Source organism: Pezoporus flaviventris, unplaced genomic scaffold, assembly GCF_033815535.1.
Source record: "Pezoporus flaviventris isolate CSIRO_AGI_PZ_B2104156 unplaced genomic scaffold, CSIRO_AGI_Pfla_v1 ptg000002l, whole genome shotgun sequence".
NCBI classification, from domain to species: Eukaryota; Metazoa; Chordata; class Aves; order Psittaciformes; family Psittacidae; genus Pezoporus; species Pezoporus flaviventris.
This window is the reverse complement of record NW_026892550.1, coordinates 26,898,019-26,917,571: the sequence shown is the minus strand read 5'-3', so window position 1 is coordinate 26,917,571 and position 19,553 is coordinate 26,898,019. Positions and strand designations below refer to the sequence as shown.

At 42.4% G+C, this 19,553-nt stretch overlaps 1 protein-coding gene across 6 annotated transcripts in view; it reads left to right on the top strand.

The window, feature by feature from the left end:
* Window positions 1-4,481, top strand: part of DLC1 (DLC1 Rho GTPase activating protein) — a 229,439-nt gene extending 224,958 nt beyond the window's left edge. For all 6 annotated transcript variants that reach the window (XM_061473094.1, XM_061473086.1, XM_061473100.1 and 3 more), the window contains 4 exons: window positions 467-688; window positions 1,391-1,608; window positions 1,797-1,970; window positions 2,512-4,481. In XM_061473094.1, coding sequence (XP_061329078.1) covers window positions 467-688; window positions 1,391-1,608; window positions 1,797-1,970; window positions 2,512-2,632 — 735 coding nt within the window. In that variant the 3' untranslated portion in view covers window positions 2,633-4,481. The remainder of the gene's footprint in view (window positions 1-466; window positions 689-1,390; window positions 1,609-1,796; window positions 1,971-2,511) is intronic.
* Window positions 4,482-19,553: the final 15,072 nt, after the last annotated feature.

Genomic DNA, 19,553 nt, shown 5'->3' with positions numbered 1-19,553 from the left:
ACACTGTCAAAATGTAGGTTGAAGGGTCTGTAGGAACTAAACCATGCTCCCTCTAGGGCCTGGGATAGAGAACTAGACAAATCAAGAGTCCTGGTTTTCTTCACTGTCATCAAATCTTTTCAGAGCCCTCAACTGAAGACATGCCTGTCTTTTTTCTTGTGGCTGACAACTGATGCCTCCTTCCTTCAGTCTGCAGGATAAACTGTGCTGTGGGAATGGATCTGCATTGTGTAGCAAAGAGGGATGCTCCACAGAAAAAAATAGGATACCCCACAAACGAGAGATTAATCTGAGTTAAAGTCACATACTTAATTTCGGCATTTTTTCACATTGAGTGGGCATATATGCATCCCACCACTTACTTACAAAACTAGTGCACAAAACTGTGGCTGTCAAGCTGCTAGACTAACTCTGTGATGTGGGGAGAGAGCTGCAAGAGGATGATTTCACCCTTGTTGCCCCTCAGATACCTGAAGAAATGAGCAGGGGCCGGAACTCATACACGGAGCAGGACCTGCGTCCCCTCAGCCTGGAGGAGCTCCGGGGTGGTAGCAGCACCACTGAGCCCACTGACTACCACTGCTACCTCCAGGACTGCATGGATGACTTGCTCAAAGAAATGAAGGAGAAGTTTAAGGGCTGGGTCAGCTGCTCCACTTCAGAGCAAGCAGAGCTGGCCTACAAGAAGGTATGCGCTCTGTCACTCATGCCACAGCTCTGTTTTTTAGCTCATTTTCTCTAATATGAGCAGGCTTTTGACATAGGGTATTACAGAAGGTTCAGTGTACACCTTTACGTTGCAGGTATATTTGAGAAAAAAAACCCTTGATATTTTGACATAGTTGCACACCATCTAAAAATAACCTGTCTTTCAGCAGTAGTCAACTAACATGCGCTGATCTGTGTTCTGTTTATCGAGCCCAGGAATGTTCACTGTATTGCATTTACATGCCTTCACTCAGACATGCAAAGCCTTGACAGGCTGAGTGAAGCCTCTAAGCACTGTCAATATGCAGGTTGTAGGAAAGAAGTTTCTTGTCTCTAATCTCTCACGGCTCAAAGCTAGCACAGGGAGAAGTGTTTCAATGAGATTTTTAACAAATAAACTTGGGAAATTAGGATAGTATTATTCTATAGCATCACAATTTAATAGTGACCTATACTGGAGAAGTTTTAAATTAAACTGTAATTTAGAAACAATTTGGAAGTCAGTGTGCAGATGCCTTTGGCTGTTACGAAAACAACTTTAGTCTGAGCTTGTGACAAGCTTAATACAACATACGCATATATGTGTGTGCATTTAATTTGCTGTATTTAGCCGACACTAAAACAGAAAGGAAAAGAAAGTGTCAGGAAGAGTAAAACTGAGGACTCTGCTGATTTTCCCCAGGTATGTGAAGGTCCCCCACTCCGGCTATGGAAAACTACCATTGAAATCCCAGCTACGCCAGAGGATGTTTTAAATCGTATACTTAAAGAGCAGCATCTTTGGGATGAAGATCTTATAGATTCAAAAGTAATCGAACCTTTGGACAGCCAGACAGATATATACCAGTATGTCCAGAACAGCATGGCACCTCACCCAGCCAGAGACTTCGTAGTCTTAAGGTAAGGCTTTTATATGCAATGATATTTATATTGTACACCTAGCACAACCTTGACTATGATTTCTGTATAAGTTATATGGGTAAATATCTGGGTGTGCATAACTTCATGTCTTATTAGATGTTTGAATTAGATGTTTCATTACTGTTTCTCCAAGATAAGACTTTTTTTTTTTCTTCCTTTTTCCTTAGAACATGGAGGACAAATTTTCCCAAGGGAGCTTGTGTGCTTCTAGCAACCTCAGTGGACCATGACCGTGCTCCTGTGGCAGGTGTTAGAGTCAATGTGCTCCTGTCTAGGTATCTGATTGAGCCCTGCGGGTCAGGAAAATCTAAACTTACCTACATGTGCAGAATTGATTTAAGGTATGAGTTTCTACTTTTTTTGTGGTGGTAACTTTTCTTGTACAGTTTCCATGTAGTCAGTGCAAAATTTAGACTGTTCAACAGGCTTTAGCTTGGCCAGTAGTACGTACTTCTACAGGCATACACAGGTCTCTGAGATGTCACAGAAAACTGGCTTCAGTGCACGTCTAACAGCAGGTGTGGTTTGTTGCATTAGAAACATCCAGTGTGTGCTGCACCATAGCTACTGGTGTATAACCCCACTCCTTCCTCTGACAGATGTATCTGGATGCGAGGACATAATAATTTTAATATTAAGTTAGTAAAGAGGAACAAGTTTGCACAGTTTTCTGTAACTTTTCCTCATAACTTTTCCTCTCCATGGCAAACTTGTCTTGGAGCAAGTCTATATATTAGTAAAGCCGAGATGAGCAATAAGCAGTAATAAGGAGATTTCCTAGTCGGGCATTTAACCAGCTAGATATGTATTTGAATCTGACTTGGAAAATGCCTGCAAAGTTACTGGTACCTAATTCATCATCACTTTTTCTCCACACATCAGGGGCCACATGCCAGATTGGTACACCAAGTCTTTTGGACACTTATGTGCATCTGAAGTTGTTAAGATAAGAGACTCTTTCATTCATCAGAGTCTTGAGAACAAGGAAGTAAAATCCAGGTGACTACTGAAGAGGAACAGCCATGTGCTCCACGCATCAGCAGCACAGACATTATCTAAAACCGAGGCTTGTCCACTGCAGACCGGACTAGTATACCATCTGCAAGACATGTCATGAAGGGATGACAGCATGAGAACTTGACTGTGAGCATTGCATTACTGGACTGTGGCCATACCATACACTTTAAAGCTGCTTCCTGTCTGTTTAAGGTCTATAGTGTAGGCCTTGACTGGAATACATAGGAGGACTGTGCAAGAAGAAAACAAAAAATTAATTGTACTATTAGATGGTTTGAATTGCTTCTGAGAAGCAAAATTCTTTAAATGCAAAATATATTATGAAAGATGGTGAAGGTTCATCATTCCCATGTGAAATACTTAGCTTTATGTACATACTCATGTATTTGTAGTGCATTGAGGGACTGGCGTATCCACTGGAATAGTTGGTACTCTTCAATGTGTTCTCACTGAGATAAGCAGAGAAAGGTTTGCACAGAGATTGAAGTGTGAATGAGTGTGTTAATGGTTGAAAGGATAGCAGAAGTCGAACTTGAAATGTGTCTGGTACACTGATAGGCAATCAGAATGGATTTTAGTATGCTGGATACAGTTCAACCTAGAATGGGACTTGACTCTGGACCAGGAGTAGCCATCCTTCCCATGTGCCAGTTCTACATTTTCCTCAGCTCTAACCTTATTAAAAACCCTAAGCAGATGCTACAAGAGGCTTGCTCTGATTACTATCCACTCCTTATCCAGATGATCTTTTAGGAGTGGATAGCAATTCTGTAGTAATTTTAAGCAAATAAATACACTTTTGAGCAACATAGCAGCTTAGAAATGCAATGTCTTTGCAATGGTGAAGAGAGCCAAAAATCTCAGTCATTAATTTACTGAAAAATGTTTGTTGCTTTTACTCCTACCTGCATTAACTATAAATGTTTTAATGGGATTCTATATATTTTACTGTATTCTAACGACTCAAGAGGAAAAAGTCAACACTGGAGTTGCGGTGCTGGGAAGTAGTAGGACTCCTGCAGCAGCAGGTGGGGTGAGGTGGCTAGGAAGAATCACACAAACTCTCCCTTTCTCTCCCTTCTTTGCCTGTTTTCCTAAAAGCCGCATGTTAACACAAACAGAACCTGGATGTGAGCAATGTGGAGGGTTGTTTTGGGGGGGCAGAGAGTAGGGGCTGTTGTCTTTTGGTTTAGTGGGATTTTAAACACTTTGGGATATTCCCCCTCCTTAAGAATCAACTTGTGTGAACTGTAGGAAGTCTTGAGGTCCTCTGGAAAGGTGTCTTTCTGTAGGTTTTACTGTAAAGATAAAGATTAGCTTTCGAGGTGCAGTGTTAAGTGATAAATGTATTTTGTGGCTAGGGTATGAATGAGTTCCAAGGTGGAATTTTGACTGAGACTTTGTTACCATTGTCAGTATTATTTTAAGCTTTTTGATGAAGATTTTTTTTTTTTATTATGGCAAATAATGTAGTACTTCCAGTAACAGTGTTCCTCATGAGTAGGAAAATCTTGTATATTCTTCTACATCAAACACTTTTGAATTTGTAAAATTGTATGTTGTACATACCATTCTATTGTAAACATGTATACTTGCCCACAGTGTACTGTCAAACATAGATAAAGCATGATAAAGATTATTTAAAATATACCTGTATTTATACCTCAGATATTCTTTTTGGGTTTTTGTACCTCAAGTATGTTTTCTATTGTAAATGTGCTTTACATGACTATGATCTACGTGAGAAAAAGGAAGATGTTTAACTTGCTATAGATGTCTGTACAGAATATACTCAATAAGTGCACTATTAAATGTTTAAAATTGGAGAAGCATAACAGGTTTTATTTTATTCTGCATTCTTCCTTGTGCTGTTGTGTCCAGAGGAGGAAGCATTTTTCTTACCGCTGGTTCTTTCTTTACACACTCCTACCAACGGCATAACCACCCCTGCCCTCTCCCAGGCTGATATTTTTAGCATTGTTAAAGGCAGGTACCAAAGCAATTTCAGTACTTTTGGAAGACAAGCCTTCATGATAGAAGACAGCTGGACAGAAATATTCCCTATTCAATAGCTTCATATATTTAAAAGTAAGAAGAAACCTCTGGTTTGCTGCTGTCTTGTGGAAAGGGACTCTTGAATTTTACAGGGAGCAAAGCAAACTGCTACTTGATAGGCAGCTGTACACAATGCTGAAAAATAATTCACCACTTTCCTGTGCGGAGAATGAGGGTGTGATGAGTTGTGGAGTTATTGGTTCGCTTTAAAAAATGCAAGTGTGAAAGTAAGTGGAGAAAGTAAAGCACACGCAGCAGTGAAATGAAGCCAAAGAGAAGGCCAGGAGGATATACAAACAACTGACTAGGGTGAAAAATGAAGCCAAAGACAGCTGTTAATTCAAGCAACTTTAAAAACTTCTTAAAGTCTTAGCCAACAGAAATATAAATTGGGCACCTGAAGTAGGATTCTGATTTGTGAGGCTTGTCTGACAGAGGAGCTGGATGGAGGCCTGCTGCTTTTTAGTTACCAACATCATCATATTCTTTCTCTGCCTGAGCATCTGCCCGAGTCCCGAATGCTATCACTTCCCACTCTGTTCTTCACCGTCTGGCAAAAGCAAACCTCCTCCTGTCATGATACTTACTCTTGCATACCGGGGAGTCTTTCAGAGAACTTTTCTGTAAAGGGACCGTCATTTTTTTGGGTCTTCTAAGATCTTTTCCTTCCCAAGTCAATACTGAAAAAACTGCAGAATTTAGAAACATACAAAACCCAGGTTTGTTCACAGGTTTGGGTGCTTGGAGATAATTCATGTTTCTCTGTAACAATAGGTATTTTTAAGCACACTAATGTGTGACGGGCAACTCAGTCACTTCAAAGATTTACTCTGCATTTTGTTTAAAGTGCATTTACATTACTTTCTAATCATCATTTTCCTAAATATTTCTAAACCCTGAGTTAAAATTAACTCTTCTAAATAGTCTCATGCCCCTGAATCTTTTGTTTTCTTGGCACCTTCATTTGCAGGTGTCCGTGTTGTAGTTGGACAATAGAATTCAAGTTTCTATGTTTGTGTATCTTGCCAGGTGTCACTCACAGCAGCACTGACTCTTGCTCGGACACTCTCTTGCTTCAAGCAGCTCTTGCTGCAGAGGGAGTGCTGGCTGAGCTCCACTTCAATTTTGGCTGAGCACTGGTATGGCAAACTGCGTACATGGCATCCTTGGCACAGAACGGGTCCAGCCTGCTGCATGCTTCAATAGTGCCGCATTTCAGTAGTGCTCTCTAACAAATTCAAATGGGAAAAGTGACATTTTGCTGTCATTCCTCAAGTAATGCACTCCACAATTAGATATTTATGAAGCTGCAAATAAACACTGGCCTTTATCTTAAAGGCCAGAAGGCAATATCACAGTCTGGGAAAACAAGACTGAAAGGATGCAAACCAGTACTGCTGCAGTCTGGCGCAAGACCTTGAAAAGAGCAGGACCTAGTATATATCCACAGTAGACTGTCCCATGAGAAAATTGATATGAAAATGGTATCCATGACTTTGGCTACATAATAAAAGGTAGATATTTCTACTTATGACAAATGAAAATTAAATGTTACAAAAAGATCTTCTGATAAGTGCTGGAAGCAGTATCTACACTCACAATGAATGAAATCAAGATACTGTTTTAATAGAGCAATGCATTAAATTAACAAAGACAAAATGCTAATTCCTTTGCCTTTGTCATACATAACTTGCCAATACAGACACTGACTGCATTCATTATACAAGGAAATACTAAATATGTCTGAAAAATGACCTTCAGCTATTTCTCATCGGTCAACCCAGAGCTATTTTATTTCTCTAGTAAGGAAAGGTATCAATGAAATAGTGACTTGCATAGCACTGGAGGTGAAAGCAAAGTACAGTTGTTATTACTGGTTCTAATACGCAATGTTTGCACCTATGCTGCTTTTGCATTGAGCACTATTCCAGACACTTCCAGCTTGCTCACTTTCCCCTCCCCTTTGCACTGTCCTACTATATTCTCCTGTATTGCCTGAGGCATCCAGAATGCTCACAAGAAATGAACTTCCAAGCTGAGTCCAGGGACAGTAAAGAGCAGTGAAGGATGGTGAAGAATTCAAAGAAGAAAAAAATTCCAGAAAAGGAGATTAGGCATTGAAGTGGTACATTTACACAGAAAGATTCAACACACATCATCTGGCCACTAGACAAGGGGGTTGTAGTAAAAGTCTACTACACTGTAAGTTCATAAAAACACAGAAGAAGAGTTCAAACTAGCTGTGTGAGAAATGACTTGGTGTCAAAAAAAAGTTAAAATTAATTATCTTGGAAGTTGCTAATAAGTTTTCTCTAAGAATTACACTGGGGGTTGTGGAGTGCAGTTTGCTTATGTTTTATAGCACTGGACATTCATTTAAATGAGAAGACTCAGCGCCTCCCTGGCACAGATCAAGAGCATGAAGATCAGCATGGGGAGGTTACCAGACAACTCATAAGCATGATTTCCCTACTACAGTGGGAATCAAATCTGCTATTCCATAGGCTCAGTATTATTTTTATTACAGCAAATGTGTTGTGTATGCTTCTCCAGATACCAGTCTTCTAGAGTCACTTCATTAGCTCAAGTAATGAAAGGGTGATGTGGTGGGTCTGAACATCACAATTGCTCCTGGCCCACACAGACATTGCCTAAGGCTTTATAACACTGAAAATGGAAAAGCCCCTTAGGAACAGAATTTTTAGGGAATACAAGAATATTACTATTAAAAAAAATAAATATTGAAAAGGTAGAGTGTTAAAAGTGCCAGTGCAGTTATGTAGGTATTCCAGGAAGCAAAATTTTTCATGATATGATAAGCCTGTTAGAAGCATAAACAAAGGGCAGTATAGCTGAGACAGCTCTGACTTGAGGGAGCTTGTGCCTTGCTCATTAAAGAAGTTGGAAAGCCGTTAGCAAATGAAATTGGAATTTTAAGAAAGGGTGGCCTCAGTTAAACCCCATTAAATCTCTATAAAGTGTGTCACTTTAGGGACATGTCATTTTTTTTTATGTAAGACATGCAGACAGTAGTAAAAGTAGATCATGCTCACAAAAGAGCCCAGACTAAGATGATGTGCGAGGTGTGAATAATAGAGGAAGGGTTCTTCTAACAGGAAGAAGAGGACCCTGTTGGCCAAACACTTCTGACATGTTTAATAACATAGCAGTCTGAAATATCTATGCAAAAAAAAAAAAAACAGGTCATCTGGTAAGAATTCTTTGCTTCAAAACCAGTTAAAACAAAATACATTTCACTCAAGGCATTGTTGTGAGCTGGTTAAACATGTAATCTTAGCTAGGCTGTAATTCAAGTTTACAGAAACACTGATGGTATGATTAGCAATGTTCCCATAGGCCACTGTTTTCACCGCTACCACTGGGGAAAATAGTACCAAAGAGCATATTTTAAGTCATCCATTTAAACATATGAAAAGGATTGCAAAGATGCCAAAATATTTGTTTTAACTCAATCATTTGGTCTCCAGCAGTCTGTACTCTTTTCATTTCTCTAAATACCTGCCAGCACCACAGCAGCACAACAGTACGTCTGAAGAGCACACATAGGATCAGTTGGGGGTTTTTTGGAATGTAAAAAGGGTTTAGGGAGTTTCACACTCTTTGGCCAAACCATTTTTAAAATATACCGTCCTACTACTGCTGCCCAGGAAAAAATTCTTATTGAAGGCTTTGTCACCTACATCATTTATCAACTAGGTCTTTAAAAGCATATGACAAGTAATAAAGCATTCAGTAATAGAATCATAGAATCATAGAATAGTTAGGGTTGGAAAGGACCTTAAGATCATCTAGTTCCAACCCCCCTGCCGTGGGCAGGGACACCTTATGCTAAATCATATCACCCAAGGCCTCGTCCAACCTGGTCTTGAACACTGCCAGGGATGGAGCATTCACAACCTCCCTGGGCAACCCATTCCAGTGCCTCACCACCCTAACAGGAAAGAATTTCCTCCTTATATCCAATCTAAACTTCCCCTGTTTAAGTTTTAACCCGTTACCCCTTGTCCTATCACTACAGTCTCTAATGAAGAGTCCCTCTCCAGCATCCCTATAGGCCCCCTTCAGATACTGGAAGGCTGCTATGAGGTCTCCACGCAGCCTTCTCTTCTCCAGGCTGAACAGCCACAACTTCCTCAGCCAGTCTTCATACGGGAGGTGCTCCAGTCCCCTGATCATCCTCGTGGCCCTTCTCTGGACTTGTTCCAACAGTTCCATGTCCTTTTTATGTTGAGGACACCAGAACTGCACACAATACTCCAGGTGAGGTCTCACGGGAGCAGAGTAGAGGGGCAGGATCACCTCCTTCAACCTGCTGGTCGCTCTCCTCTTGATGCAGCCCAGGATACAGTTGGTTTCTGGGCTGGAAGCGCACACTGAAGCCAGCTCATGTTCATTTTCTCATTTACCAACACCCCCAAGTCCTTCTCCGCAGGGCTGCTCTGAATCTCTTCTCTGCCCAACCTGTAGCTGTGCCTGGGATTGCTCCGACCCAGGTGTAGGACCTTGCACTTGGCATGGTTAAACTTCATGAGGTTGGCATCACCCCACCTCACAAGCGTGTCGAGGTCCCTCTGGATGGCATTCCTTCCCTCCAGCGTATCAACCGAACCACACAGCTTGGTGTCATCGGCAAACTTGCTGAGGGCACACTCAATCCCACTGTCCATGTCAGCGACGAAGATGTTAAACAAGAGCGGTCCCAACACCGATCCCTGAGGGACACCACTCGTTACCGGTCTCCTGTTGGACGTTGAGCCATTGACCACAACTCTTTGTGTGCGGCCATCCAGCCAGTTCTTTATCCACCGAGTGATCCATCCATCAAATTGATGTCTCTCCAATTTAGAGACAAGGATGTCGTGTGGGACAGTGTCAAACGCTTTGCACAAGTCCAGGTAGATGACATCAGCTGCTCTACCCCTGTCCATCAGTTCTGTACCCCATCATAGAAGGCCACCAAATTGGTCAGGCAGGATTTCCCCTTAGTGAAGCCATGCTGGCTGTCACCAAGCACCTTGTTGTTTTTCATGTGCCTTAGCAAGCCTTCCAGGGGAATCTGCTCCAAGATTTTGCCAGGCACAGAGGTGAGACTGACTGGTCTGTAATTCCCCGGGTCATCCATTTTCCCCTTCTTGAAAATGGGGGTTATATTTCCCTTTTTCCAGTCATTGGGAACTTCACTGACATGACTTCTCTAATATGATGGCCAGTGGCTTCACAACTTCATTTGCCAGCTCCTTCAGGACCCAATGATGATGCAAGTAATGATCCAGATTGGTTTTGAATATTTCACCTCAGCAACATGCTTACAAAGGTAGAACTACAACAAAATCAGTACTTAAATAAAAGGAAGAAAGTGGTAAAACTTTAGTAGCCATGAACAATTTCATTCACCAGCAGATAACAGTGAAAAATGCTTTGTGATGCATAGAAAAGCATCTTTGAAAGCCTTGCTAGACCTTCTTAAAAGGAAAAGGAGGTCCATTAAGGTAATGTCTGTGGAAAACAGCACCTGCCCTCCCTCTGCATGAACACTGTACACCATTACCTAAGACAGAGAGAAGCACATATGAAACAGTGAAGCTGCAAAAGTCTGGTGCTGCCCCCTCAGCAACAGTGAGAAATCCACCTCCCAGAGAGGGAAAAAGCAGACGAAATCAGAGGATTTTCAGGCTTACGTAGTGAGAACTAACAGTGATTCTCTTCCCTCAAGGGCATCCCATCTCTGTGCCCCACTCCTCATCAGATAAAATGGTACATGCAGCGGAGATATTCCTAATAATGTGGGACAAGTACTCAAATGAAGTGGAAACAAACCACATCTAGAAGGGGTCATAAGCACTCGTGAATTCCAGGACCATACTGGTGACTCAGCACCACTAACACTGTACAGTGATTGGTCTGCAAGCTCCCTGGTTAGGCTTTGGAGGCCTCCAAAAACACATTAAATTGCATTTGAAGGCGTTTTAAAAATGACCTTGAGCAAGTAGAAAAGTAGATTTTCTAGCCAATGCTTGAACCATAGTCTAAAAATAAATACTACATTCACATTTGCTTTCTTCCCTTTCCAAACTATGACAAGAATAAATGTTTGTGTATAAAAATGGCATATAACCTTCTAGGTAAAGCACTCGCCTAGTGATGCTGCTTGCAAACAAGACCAGGCAAAATAGGTATCGAACTACATTCAATTAATCAGACTTATTGGGACTAGGGAAGGAGGAAAGGCTGTGCCTCAGGCATCGTACCAGACAAGGCAAGATCAAAGAGGGAATGATTGACCTGTCAAGAGCAGTAATGGAGTTTAGAGGCCCTGCTGCTGAGCAGAACAGAGGCGTTAGCAGGACAGTCATGGCTAACAAACTATTAGGCATGTATTTGATAAAAATCAAAGCAACTGGCAGACTTTGGGGAGTTTTAAGTGTCTAAGCTTTTAGACTTTGATGGAACCATGTCCCCAGCTTACTACTACTTGGATGGAACCGTATCCCACTGCTTACTACCAGAAGCACTGATTCAAAATTACATCAAGTTGTGTAAGGAATGAAAGCAAACCAAGCTGATTTCTGGCACCATCAGCCTTTTACAGAAGTAATTGTTTTCATATATCGTTAACATTTGGTATTCACTACTATTTTTCAGAGGTGAGTTTTTTGCAGAGCTTGGAGACTTACATTTACAGCAGTTCCCGTTACTTTACTCAGGCTTCAATTTCTGCACCAGCCTCTTGGGCTTACTTCTGGACACATATTTCACAAAAGCCTGCAAGAAGTTTCTTGTGCTGTTTTCTGAGCAGTCTTGCAATGCTCACTGTCAGAGAGAGGGCATTCATTTAGCTGCTCCTGTTTATAATGCACCATGCAGAAAGGCAAGCCCAACATGCTTTTCTTTTCTAATTCCTTGAAAACTGTTGCATCTTTCCTTCTTCACTGTTTAAACACAAGCTGTCACTGATTTGGAGATTTCCTATGCAACTTTATACTCATTTTAAACACACCAAAAAAAGCTTCTTTCCTGTGCCTCCTCTTCCTCTCTTGTTAAATTGCTAAAGCAGCTTCCAGGGCCAGCAGCTCTGTGCAGTGGTTTGCTGGTTTCTGATGAAAGAGCTCCTGCCAAATTTTATAAAGAATGTTCCCTGGGGCACAGAGGGGAGGGAAGTATTCTTCATGGCCTCTGTTTTCTTCCCATATTGTTTAACAAACAAGCAAACTGCCCTGCAGTCGCTCTGACCCCTATTTAGACATATCCCTTTCAGGCAGCCACACAAATGAACTAGGAAGGAAGTGCTGTCACGGCCCTTAGAAAAGATAGAGGGAAATAAAGGCAAACATTGTGTGTCTAAACAAACAAGCTCGCTCTGCTCTGCCCTTGTCTTCTGCTTAATTCTTAGAGGCACCCATCCCAGAAGCAGCAGTTGGGGCAAGAGTATTTCTGTGGTTGTGCAGGACTCGGCTCCCCACCCACCCCATGCCCACCACCCTGCCAGGTGTTGCCCCAGCCTCAGAGACGAGGGAGATTATGTACACCAAAAACCTTTGGTGTAAATGGGAACTCAGCCCAGGCTCTTCGAATGGCTTAAGTCTGTCCCTCAGTCTGGTTTCTCATGTGGAATTCATGCCCCCTGTGCCTCAGTTTCCCTGGTTAGCCTTCCCCAGAAGTGGGAGGGGGCAGACAAATAGTATGTTTGTGCTTCAGTGATCATAAATGGAAAGTTTAAGTTCTGCAAGCAGCTGAAACAAAAATACCTAGAGACCAAGATGAAAACAGATTTACCTTTGAGCTGCCTATACACAACTCCAAAGGATTTCTAAACCAATTTACTTTTGATAGACAAGAGGTGAAACAGATGTGCTATCAACCCCATTTTGTGATGGCTAGGTAAAGCGTACAGGATTTTGGAACTAGAGATGCAACTAGAACATTTGAAAAGCAACCTCCATATTGCATGCTAATCACAGGAATAAGTTTTGACATATCAGAGCTGATAAACCTGGTTTAAAGAAAGCCCAGAAAAACTGGGAAAAGAAAAAAAAAGAAGAAGAAAATACAGTAATTTAAAAGATTATGAGGATGATTTTTGAAGTGTTTCCACATTTCTCTGGTAATATCCATTCATAGCAGCCCTGGCTTGCTGAAGCCACAGGTGGATATTTACCTTAAAGCAGTCACTCAAGCTTAAGTCAGCACTGGCTGATAAAGACGTGGCATTGCCATAGGACCATGACCCAGCACAAGCACCACATCACCTGCACACCCTTTGGGCTGCTGCAGGTGCCTTCCAATCTCCAGGGCTCTTCTCAATGCAGCAAACCTTGGGGCTGCTTTTCCCCAGCCATCAGCTGTAGCCTGACAGAAAGAGTAGAAATTCAATTTCAAACAAAACACAGGACTGATTGTAAGAGCAAAGTCTCATTTGCAGTCTGTGCTCGTGCTCTGTGGCTAACACAGACTTCTAGGCTTTGTTTAAAATTTGACACAGGAGTGCATAGGAGAGCACCTCAAACATTTGTGAAGGATTTGTCAAGAGCATTGCTTTGCCCTTGCTTGTAGCTTTTTGTCGATAGTGCCACACAGAGCAGACAGAAAACAGAACTGGATCTGGTCGTCATCATGCAGACTGCGATATGTGTGTATTTGTGCCTAAGGAGCTACCTATCACTGTGATGAATAGCATCACATTTAGCTGTCTCCTTAAAGAGATAAGATGCCCTAAGTTTTTGTTATCAGTTGCACCCAGATTTGTACCATTAAACAAAAAAATTGGATTAATATTTTTAAACAGATCAATGTTTTATACCCACTATCATGCTCTAGGGGGTCATAAACTGGGATAAAAAAATACACATATAGTGTGCAGTTATTTCAAGCTATGAAACAGAAAATAGCCTTACAAGACACCCTTTGTAAGGAAACATTTCCTAGGGTGCTGCTCCCTAGGTCTCAGCACTCTAAAAATACTTTCCTTTCTTTGCCTTGATTACCAATCAAACATACTGTATGTGATTTAAAGATGCACGTTTCCTTCCACAAAAGCACCAAGAATGCCCCAAATGCTTCCCAATCACAGATAAGATACTCTGGCTGCTTTCCATGGAACACTGCAGGAGCAGGCAGCTGATGCTGAGCAGCAGTACCTTCTGAAATCCTTCACTGTTGCAGCCCTCCTGTTTTCTCTAGTGCCACTTTCTGCTCCGCAAACATCCTGTCAGAGCCTGTAAGCTTTCTTTTTGAACAGTTCTCCACTGCTTGTGTGTTTGCCTGGCTGCGATGGTTGCTCCATCCCACCAGAGCCAGCACTGCAGCCAGGTTAGGCTCATTCCTTAGTATCTCATTTCCTTCTCCCTTTGCCTGCCCTGGTCTGATGCAGGCATGTGCACAGCTCAGGCTAGGTGGCCTGTTTTACTTATAGATTGCATCATGTTTAGCAGCAGTTGGAGGTAAGGGGCCTGTCATCACTCTCTTGGAGAGTTTGAGTCCTGAACAACCAGCCTTTCCCCTAAAACACACGAGTTTATGCAAGTGAGGGATCATTCAGAAGTTTCGCTGGCTGGGACAAGAGGAGAACTTGATCAGAATATGATCAGAAATTATAAATAAACCTTGCTATTTATTTTCAAGGATGGAGATTTAGTTACTTAAACGAGGCACCCACATGTTCAGGACCATCAAAAAGTATCTGCCTGTTCTAAGATATTCAACTATTTTTGACCAAGAGCAAGAAACCTTTAGCTTGTGATATGCCCTATAGCATGACACAGCTGTTCCTGTGACAATGAACTAGTCGAGCATACTCTTCTATCAGCCTGCAAAAGCAGCCATTACAACTGGTGTTTAAATCTGATGTCTTCAGAGAAGACAGCGTCCTCACAGGGTATTGCTGATGGTGGCAAGTATTACACTCAGTCGCTTTTAAACAGGAGAGAGACCAAACCACTACAGCTCAGCCTCTCTCCAGAGCTGCTTTCTACTGATACTGCCTGTCCAAGTGGTTGAGAACTACACATGAACACTTACCCACTGAGAGGTCAGCCACTGTTCAACATGGCATTGAAGTTTAACTTGCTTCTTGCCAGAGCTTCACTCACAGCAGTATTTCTAACTTCCTTTAGTCAGACCGATACCTACACACCCCAATCCCACATTTTGCCCCACTGCCCTGCTTTCTGCTGATGTAGGAAACATACCTGCAAGTTGGGCAGATGCCTGGCTCTGGCTAAAAGCAGATCTGCGCTACCAGGTCCCTCCTCCCACTTTGTAATGGGACGGGTGGTGGTGGTCATGGGCAGCTTTACTGAGATTTTACTTCTAAAAAATATTGTCATTTAAAATCAGGCAAATACCATAGCAAAGGAACGTTGCTATTATTTCATCTTCTGCTTTCCTGCAGACAAACACTTTGCCTCAAGAGGCTAACTGTCCTCTCACTGTTAACTCCTGGACAGCTGAGAAGCCCATACAGAAGAGCAGTGGGGTAAGATGCTCATTAAAACATACCTCGAACTGTCCCTTGGTCATTTTCACTCATCACTGCTCTACAGAGAATAAGAAATATGCATCCTATGAGAGTCAAATGCAACACTATAAATTAATCTCAGTCCAGATAAACCCGCTGAGCTAGCTCAGAGGGTATTTATAGCCGAGACACAGCTTCCTCAGGGAATTAGTTTCCAAATCAGTCCAGTTGTTCCAAAAAAAATCTGAGAAAAGCTGCTTCTTTCTCCTTCTCCTCAAGTATAGTGAGTTCCTTTCACCACAGAACTGCAAGTATGAAATTCACTCTCAAATGCAACCGTCTGGCTGAAATAACTTCTTGTTTGTGCGGCTGCAATGCCATGTCCAGAAACCCTGACCATCACTAACTACACAGTTGTATTCACATGAAAAAAATATGGTGGCATTAATCATTTGTGCTGGCATGCCTTTCCAATTGTTGGGGCTTTACATAAATATAGAATTTCATCTATAGATTTGTTTCAGAGCATTTTTATATCTGATTGTGGCTCCAGGCAGATCATAGTCTGTATAGACAGTAATTGAGCACTGGAAATTCTGTCCAGCAGCCAATATTCCCTACAGAGAGAGGCATATGATGGGTTTTCAGCTGCTCAGCATTTCAGAGGCTCACTGGAAATCAGCTATTAGAAAGCTGTGCTGTACAAGGACAGAGCACCAGGCTCAAAGGGAAACAGCCAGCAAGCGTTTCCATTTCAGCATCTCGGCAGGAGAAAGTGGTTGTCCTGAAGACCTCTATAGGAAACATTTCCACAGAAGCACGTGGAAAGCTCTAGCTCCCATGTGTTAAACCAGGGATAGGCACTGGGAGCCAGCACTTCCCTCACGCCTCCATCTCAAACAAGTATGCAGCCACACCGTTTCTTGGGAACGAGCTGGATACACACAGAAAAACAAAGGAGGGTTCTTAAATTTCTGAAGTACATGTCATAGGATTAGCAAATAAATAAAACATCATAAATAAAAACTTCATTTTTTTCTGGAATTATTTCACAGAGGTGAGAGTTTCAACATCAAACCAAAACTTGCTTGCAGCAAATCCCAAGGTTTATTCCCGTACTTCACAGCCAAGGTTTTTCTGTCAACTGGGAATAAAACACAGCTGAGCTAGAAGTTACGAACGTTCGCAAACAGCAGGCACGCACAGTGTAATAGCAACACCGAGTCCAGCACTGAAGATATCAGTCTTCAGTAGAATTGCAATTTGAACACTGTCAGCTAATTTTGCTGGGTTTTAGTTCCTGTAGGTTTGTTATAGGGCAGGTCAGACATGGCAAGGTAGGTGGGAAGTCCCCCATGGCACCACTGGCTCATCCTGAGACCATTGGCTCCTTCCTCCAGCCCTGCACTGTCACAAACCAATAGCCCTGTATAAACAAGTTCTAAGAAACTTTTGGCTGAAACATTTGTAATGACCTTGTTTGAAATGCATCAGACTAAAGGGAGAAAAGCATAATACTTGAAGAAGAGTTAAACAACTTAAATAACTGGGAGACAGAGGGAGTGTAGCACTGAACTGGAGCCTCCAGCTGCTACTGAAGAGCCTTCCCTAAGACACATGTGGTACCCAGGTCCCAAACCTCCCAGATTTACCATGCCAGGAAAAACAGCCTCCTACTGGCTTGCTGAGCTATTCACAGACTCACAAGTTAGTGGAGGGATGGTATAAGCCAGTTCGTGGTGACCTTCAAAGCATAGTCTGTATTATACACGTGACTAAAAATTATTAGTATAGCTCTGCTATTAACAGCAGTACCTGAATACCTTTATTTGCAATCAATTAAAAACACTTTCCAAAACATGTTTCTGGGAAGAGTCTCCCCATGTCTAATTCAATGGGGAAACTTACTGTTTACTACAATACCACAGGTAATATGAGACAATTTAAGCATTCCTAAAGTTACATTGTGTGGGTCCTGGTGCTGGGGCTTGAAATCATATTGTGAAGATAGGAGCTACTTTTCTTCTCATCTTTCAGCAGGGAAGCTGAGCTGCTGAAGGACAGTACAAACACATTGAACTCCTGGCTCCCAGTTCCTCCTGCAAAGCCTTCCTGCTGCTCCTAGAAGGTGGTCCAGGTACCCCTGGGCTTCCATGCGATGCTGCCCCCAGTGCTGACAAGCAGAGTGGAGTTTAGCTTTCTTCTAACCAACCCCCTTCCTCTAACACAACTGATCCACTCCATCTTTTGTTATGTACAATGAATTACAGCCTATCTATCTCAGAGGGAAGAAGAGCAAACCAAGAAGCCTGCAGGATTTCTGTTGCTGCTGTCCAGTCTGTCCATGATGTGTGACTTGTAAAATTGCACACACAGACCCATAAAAAGATTCTGTTTCTCCTTCATTGTACAGAACCAGGCCCAAGACCAATACTTAAATGAAGAAGAGCAATGCAAGTACCATAACCTAGGGTTTAGATTTTTGACGGCATCCATGTTAAAATACACGTTAAGTCCTCTACCAGATTATTTTGATAACATTTCCATCACTGTAATGGCCACTGGGAGAAACCTAATAGGTAGTTAAATGGGATAGCTGCACAGTGGTGAAGAGGCAGCCCAGCACATGAGAGCTGTACCAAGTAACTTGGAAAATATCACATGGATAACAGGCAGAGCAGAAGTGAAGAGCATGTGAAAGAAAGGTTTTTCTGCTACATGGATTGTGCTGGGGTGAGATAACTTCAGTGCATTACAGAAAAAGTTGTTAGCAGCAGGCAAAAAAGCTCTCTCTGAGGAGTAGGGCCAGGAATGACAAAGATAAGCCTGATGCCTATGGCAGTGTAGAAAATACAGGCTGGACAATAAAAGACCACATTGGGGGTTCCCTTTGGGTCTTTGCTTTGCCAGATTACAGAGCCCAACAGCCACAAGCCCAAAGAAAAACAGAAACCAAACCAACTGCCTCTCTGGGCAGCCTGGGGAGCCAGTCCTTTTCCCCTGCCATCTTCATGGACGTTGCCCACAAGTTCCTCCAGTGAGAGCTTCATCTTGCCTGAGCACAGCTAGCCTTTAGCCCTTTTCCTGGTGGATATGGGATATAAAGTAAGTGGTATCATGAAGCTGATGCTCTCTTTTAGCAGGTATCTCTGACCTTCACATCATGGCCCCTTGATCAGATTTTCTCAGCTCACTGTTCCTTTAGGAAAATAGAGAGGTACAATTAAAATACAAAAGTAATCCATTACTCTCATTCTACCAAATCACTTCTGGTTGCTATTCATCTGGCTGGAGTGGAGAAGCATCCTGCACCTCTCAGAGTAGTGGTTTTACGGAGCCTCAGAGATCAACAGTCCTGATTTACACACACTATTGCATCTCTCTGAGGCACAGTAGGCAACATAAGAAGCTACATCCCATGTGAGTGCAACCTGTTCAGAGCAGCTGCATGTGTAAAATGTTACTATGAATGGTACATCTGGGACCAAGCCTTACATAAGAGATGGGCTGTCTGGTTTTTATGAAGCCAGACTTAAAATCCTCTACATGCTTTCTTTCTTCTTGTGCTTTCTGTAGCAACCTCTGGCTCACATTGTTTGGCAGGTGCATCTTGCTCTGCACCATCAGTTTTCTTTCCTTTCGTGTATGCCCTTAGGGTGCTGACCTCTCCACAGCAGCTCCAGTCTGGTGGAGGCTGGCACAAGAAGGGGTTGGATGTCCTCAGTTGCCATTATGGCCAGCGACACAAGGTGAAGGCCATCAGGGAGAGTCACATCTGGTTTCCCTTTTCAAATCCATATTGACACACTCCTCTCCCTGCATCCGTCTTTTCTTCTGTCCTCCCTTTGACATTCCTTCCCAGTTTATGCTTCTGTACTCTTCCTGCACTCTCAATACTGTTCTCAGGGACCTTACCGTGCCTTGCACTGTGAAAGGTCCTGTCTTATTTTAGTGCAATGGTAGTTCAAGGGATTGATGCTTTAGACCTTCCTTGAAAAGTGCTGGATTCTGCTTTGCATTTCAAGAAGAGATATCTGAGGCATACCCCTCCTGAAAGGGTCAACTTCTCCTGCTGCGGGCTCAGGACTGACACGAAATAATGAAGCAGTGCCCTCATAGGAAAGGCCAGCCTACTCATTTTCTTGCTTCCTGCTTCCACCTTCCCTGGAATTGCTTGCTCATGCTCATTTGTATTAGACTTGAAGTTTGTGGGGTTTTTCCCAACTGCTGTTAAATGGAAAGTGTAATGCAAACAAGAAAACACAGAGGTACAGTGAAAATACAAAAGTCACCCATTTGGTCTCATTCTTTTAAAATACTCCTGGTTGGTATTCACATATATATATACACATATGTATGCATCCCATTTTTAGGGCAG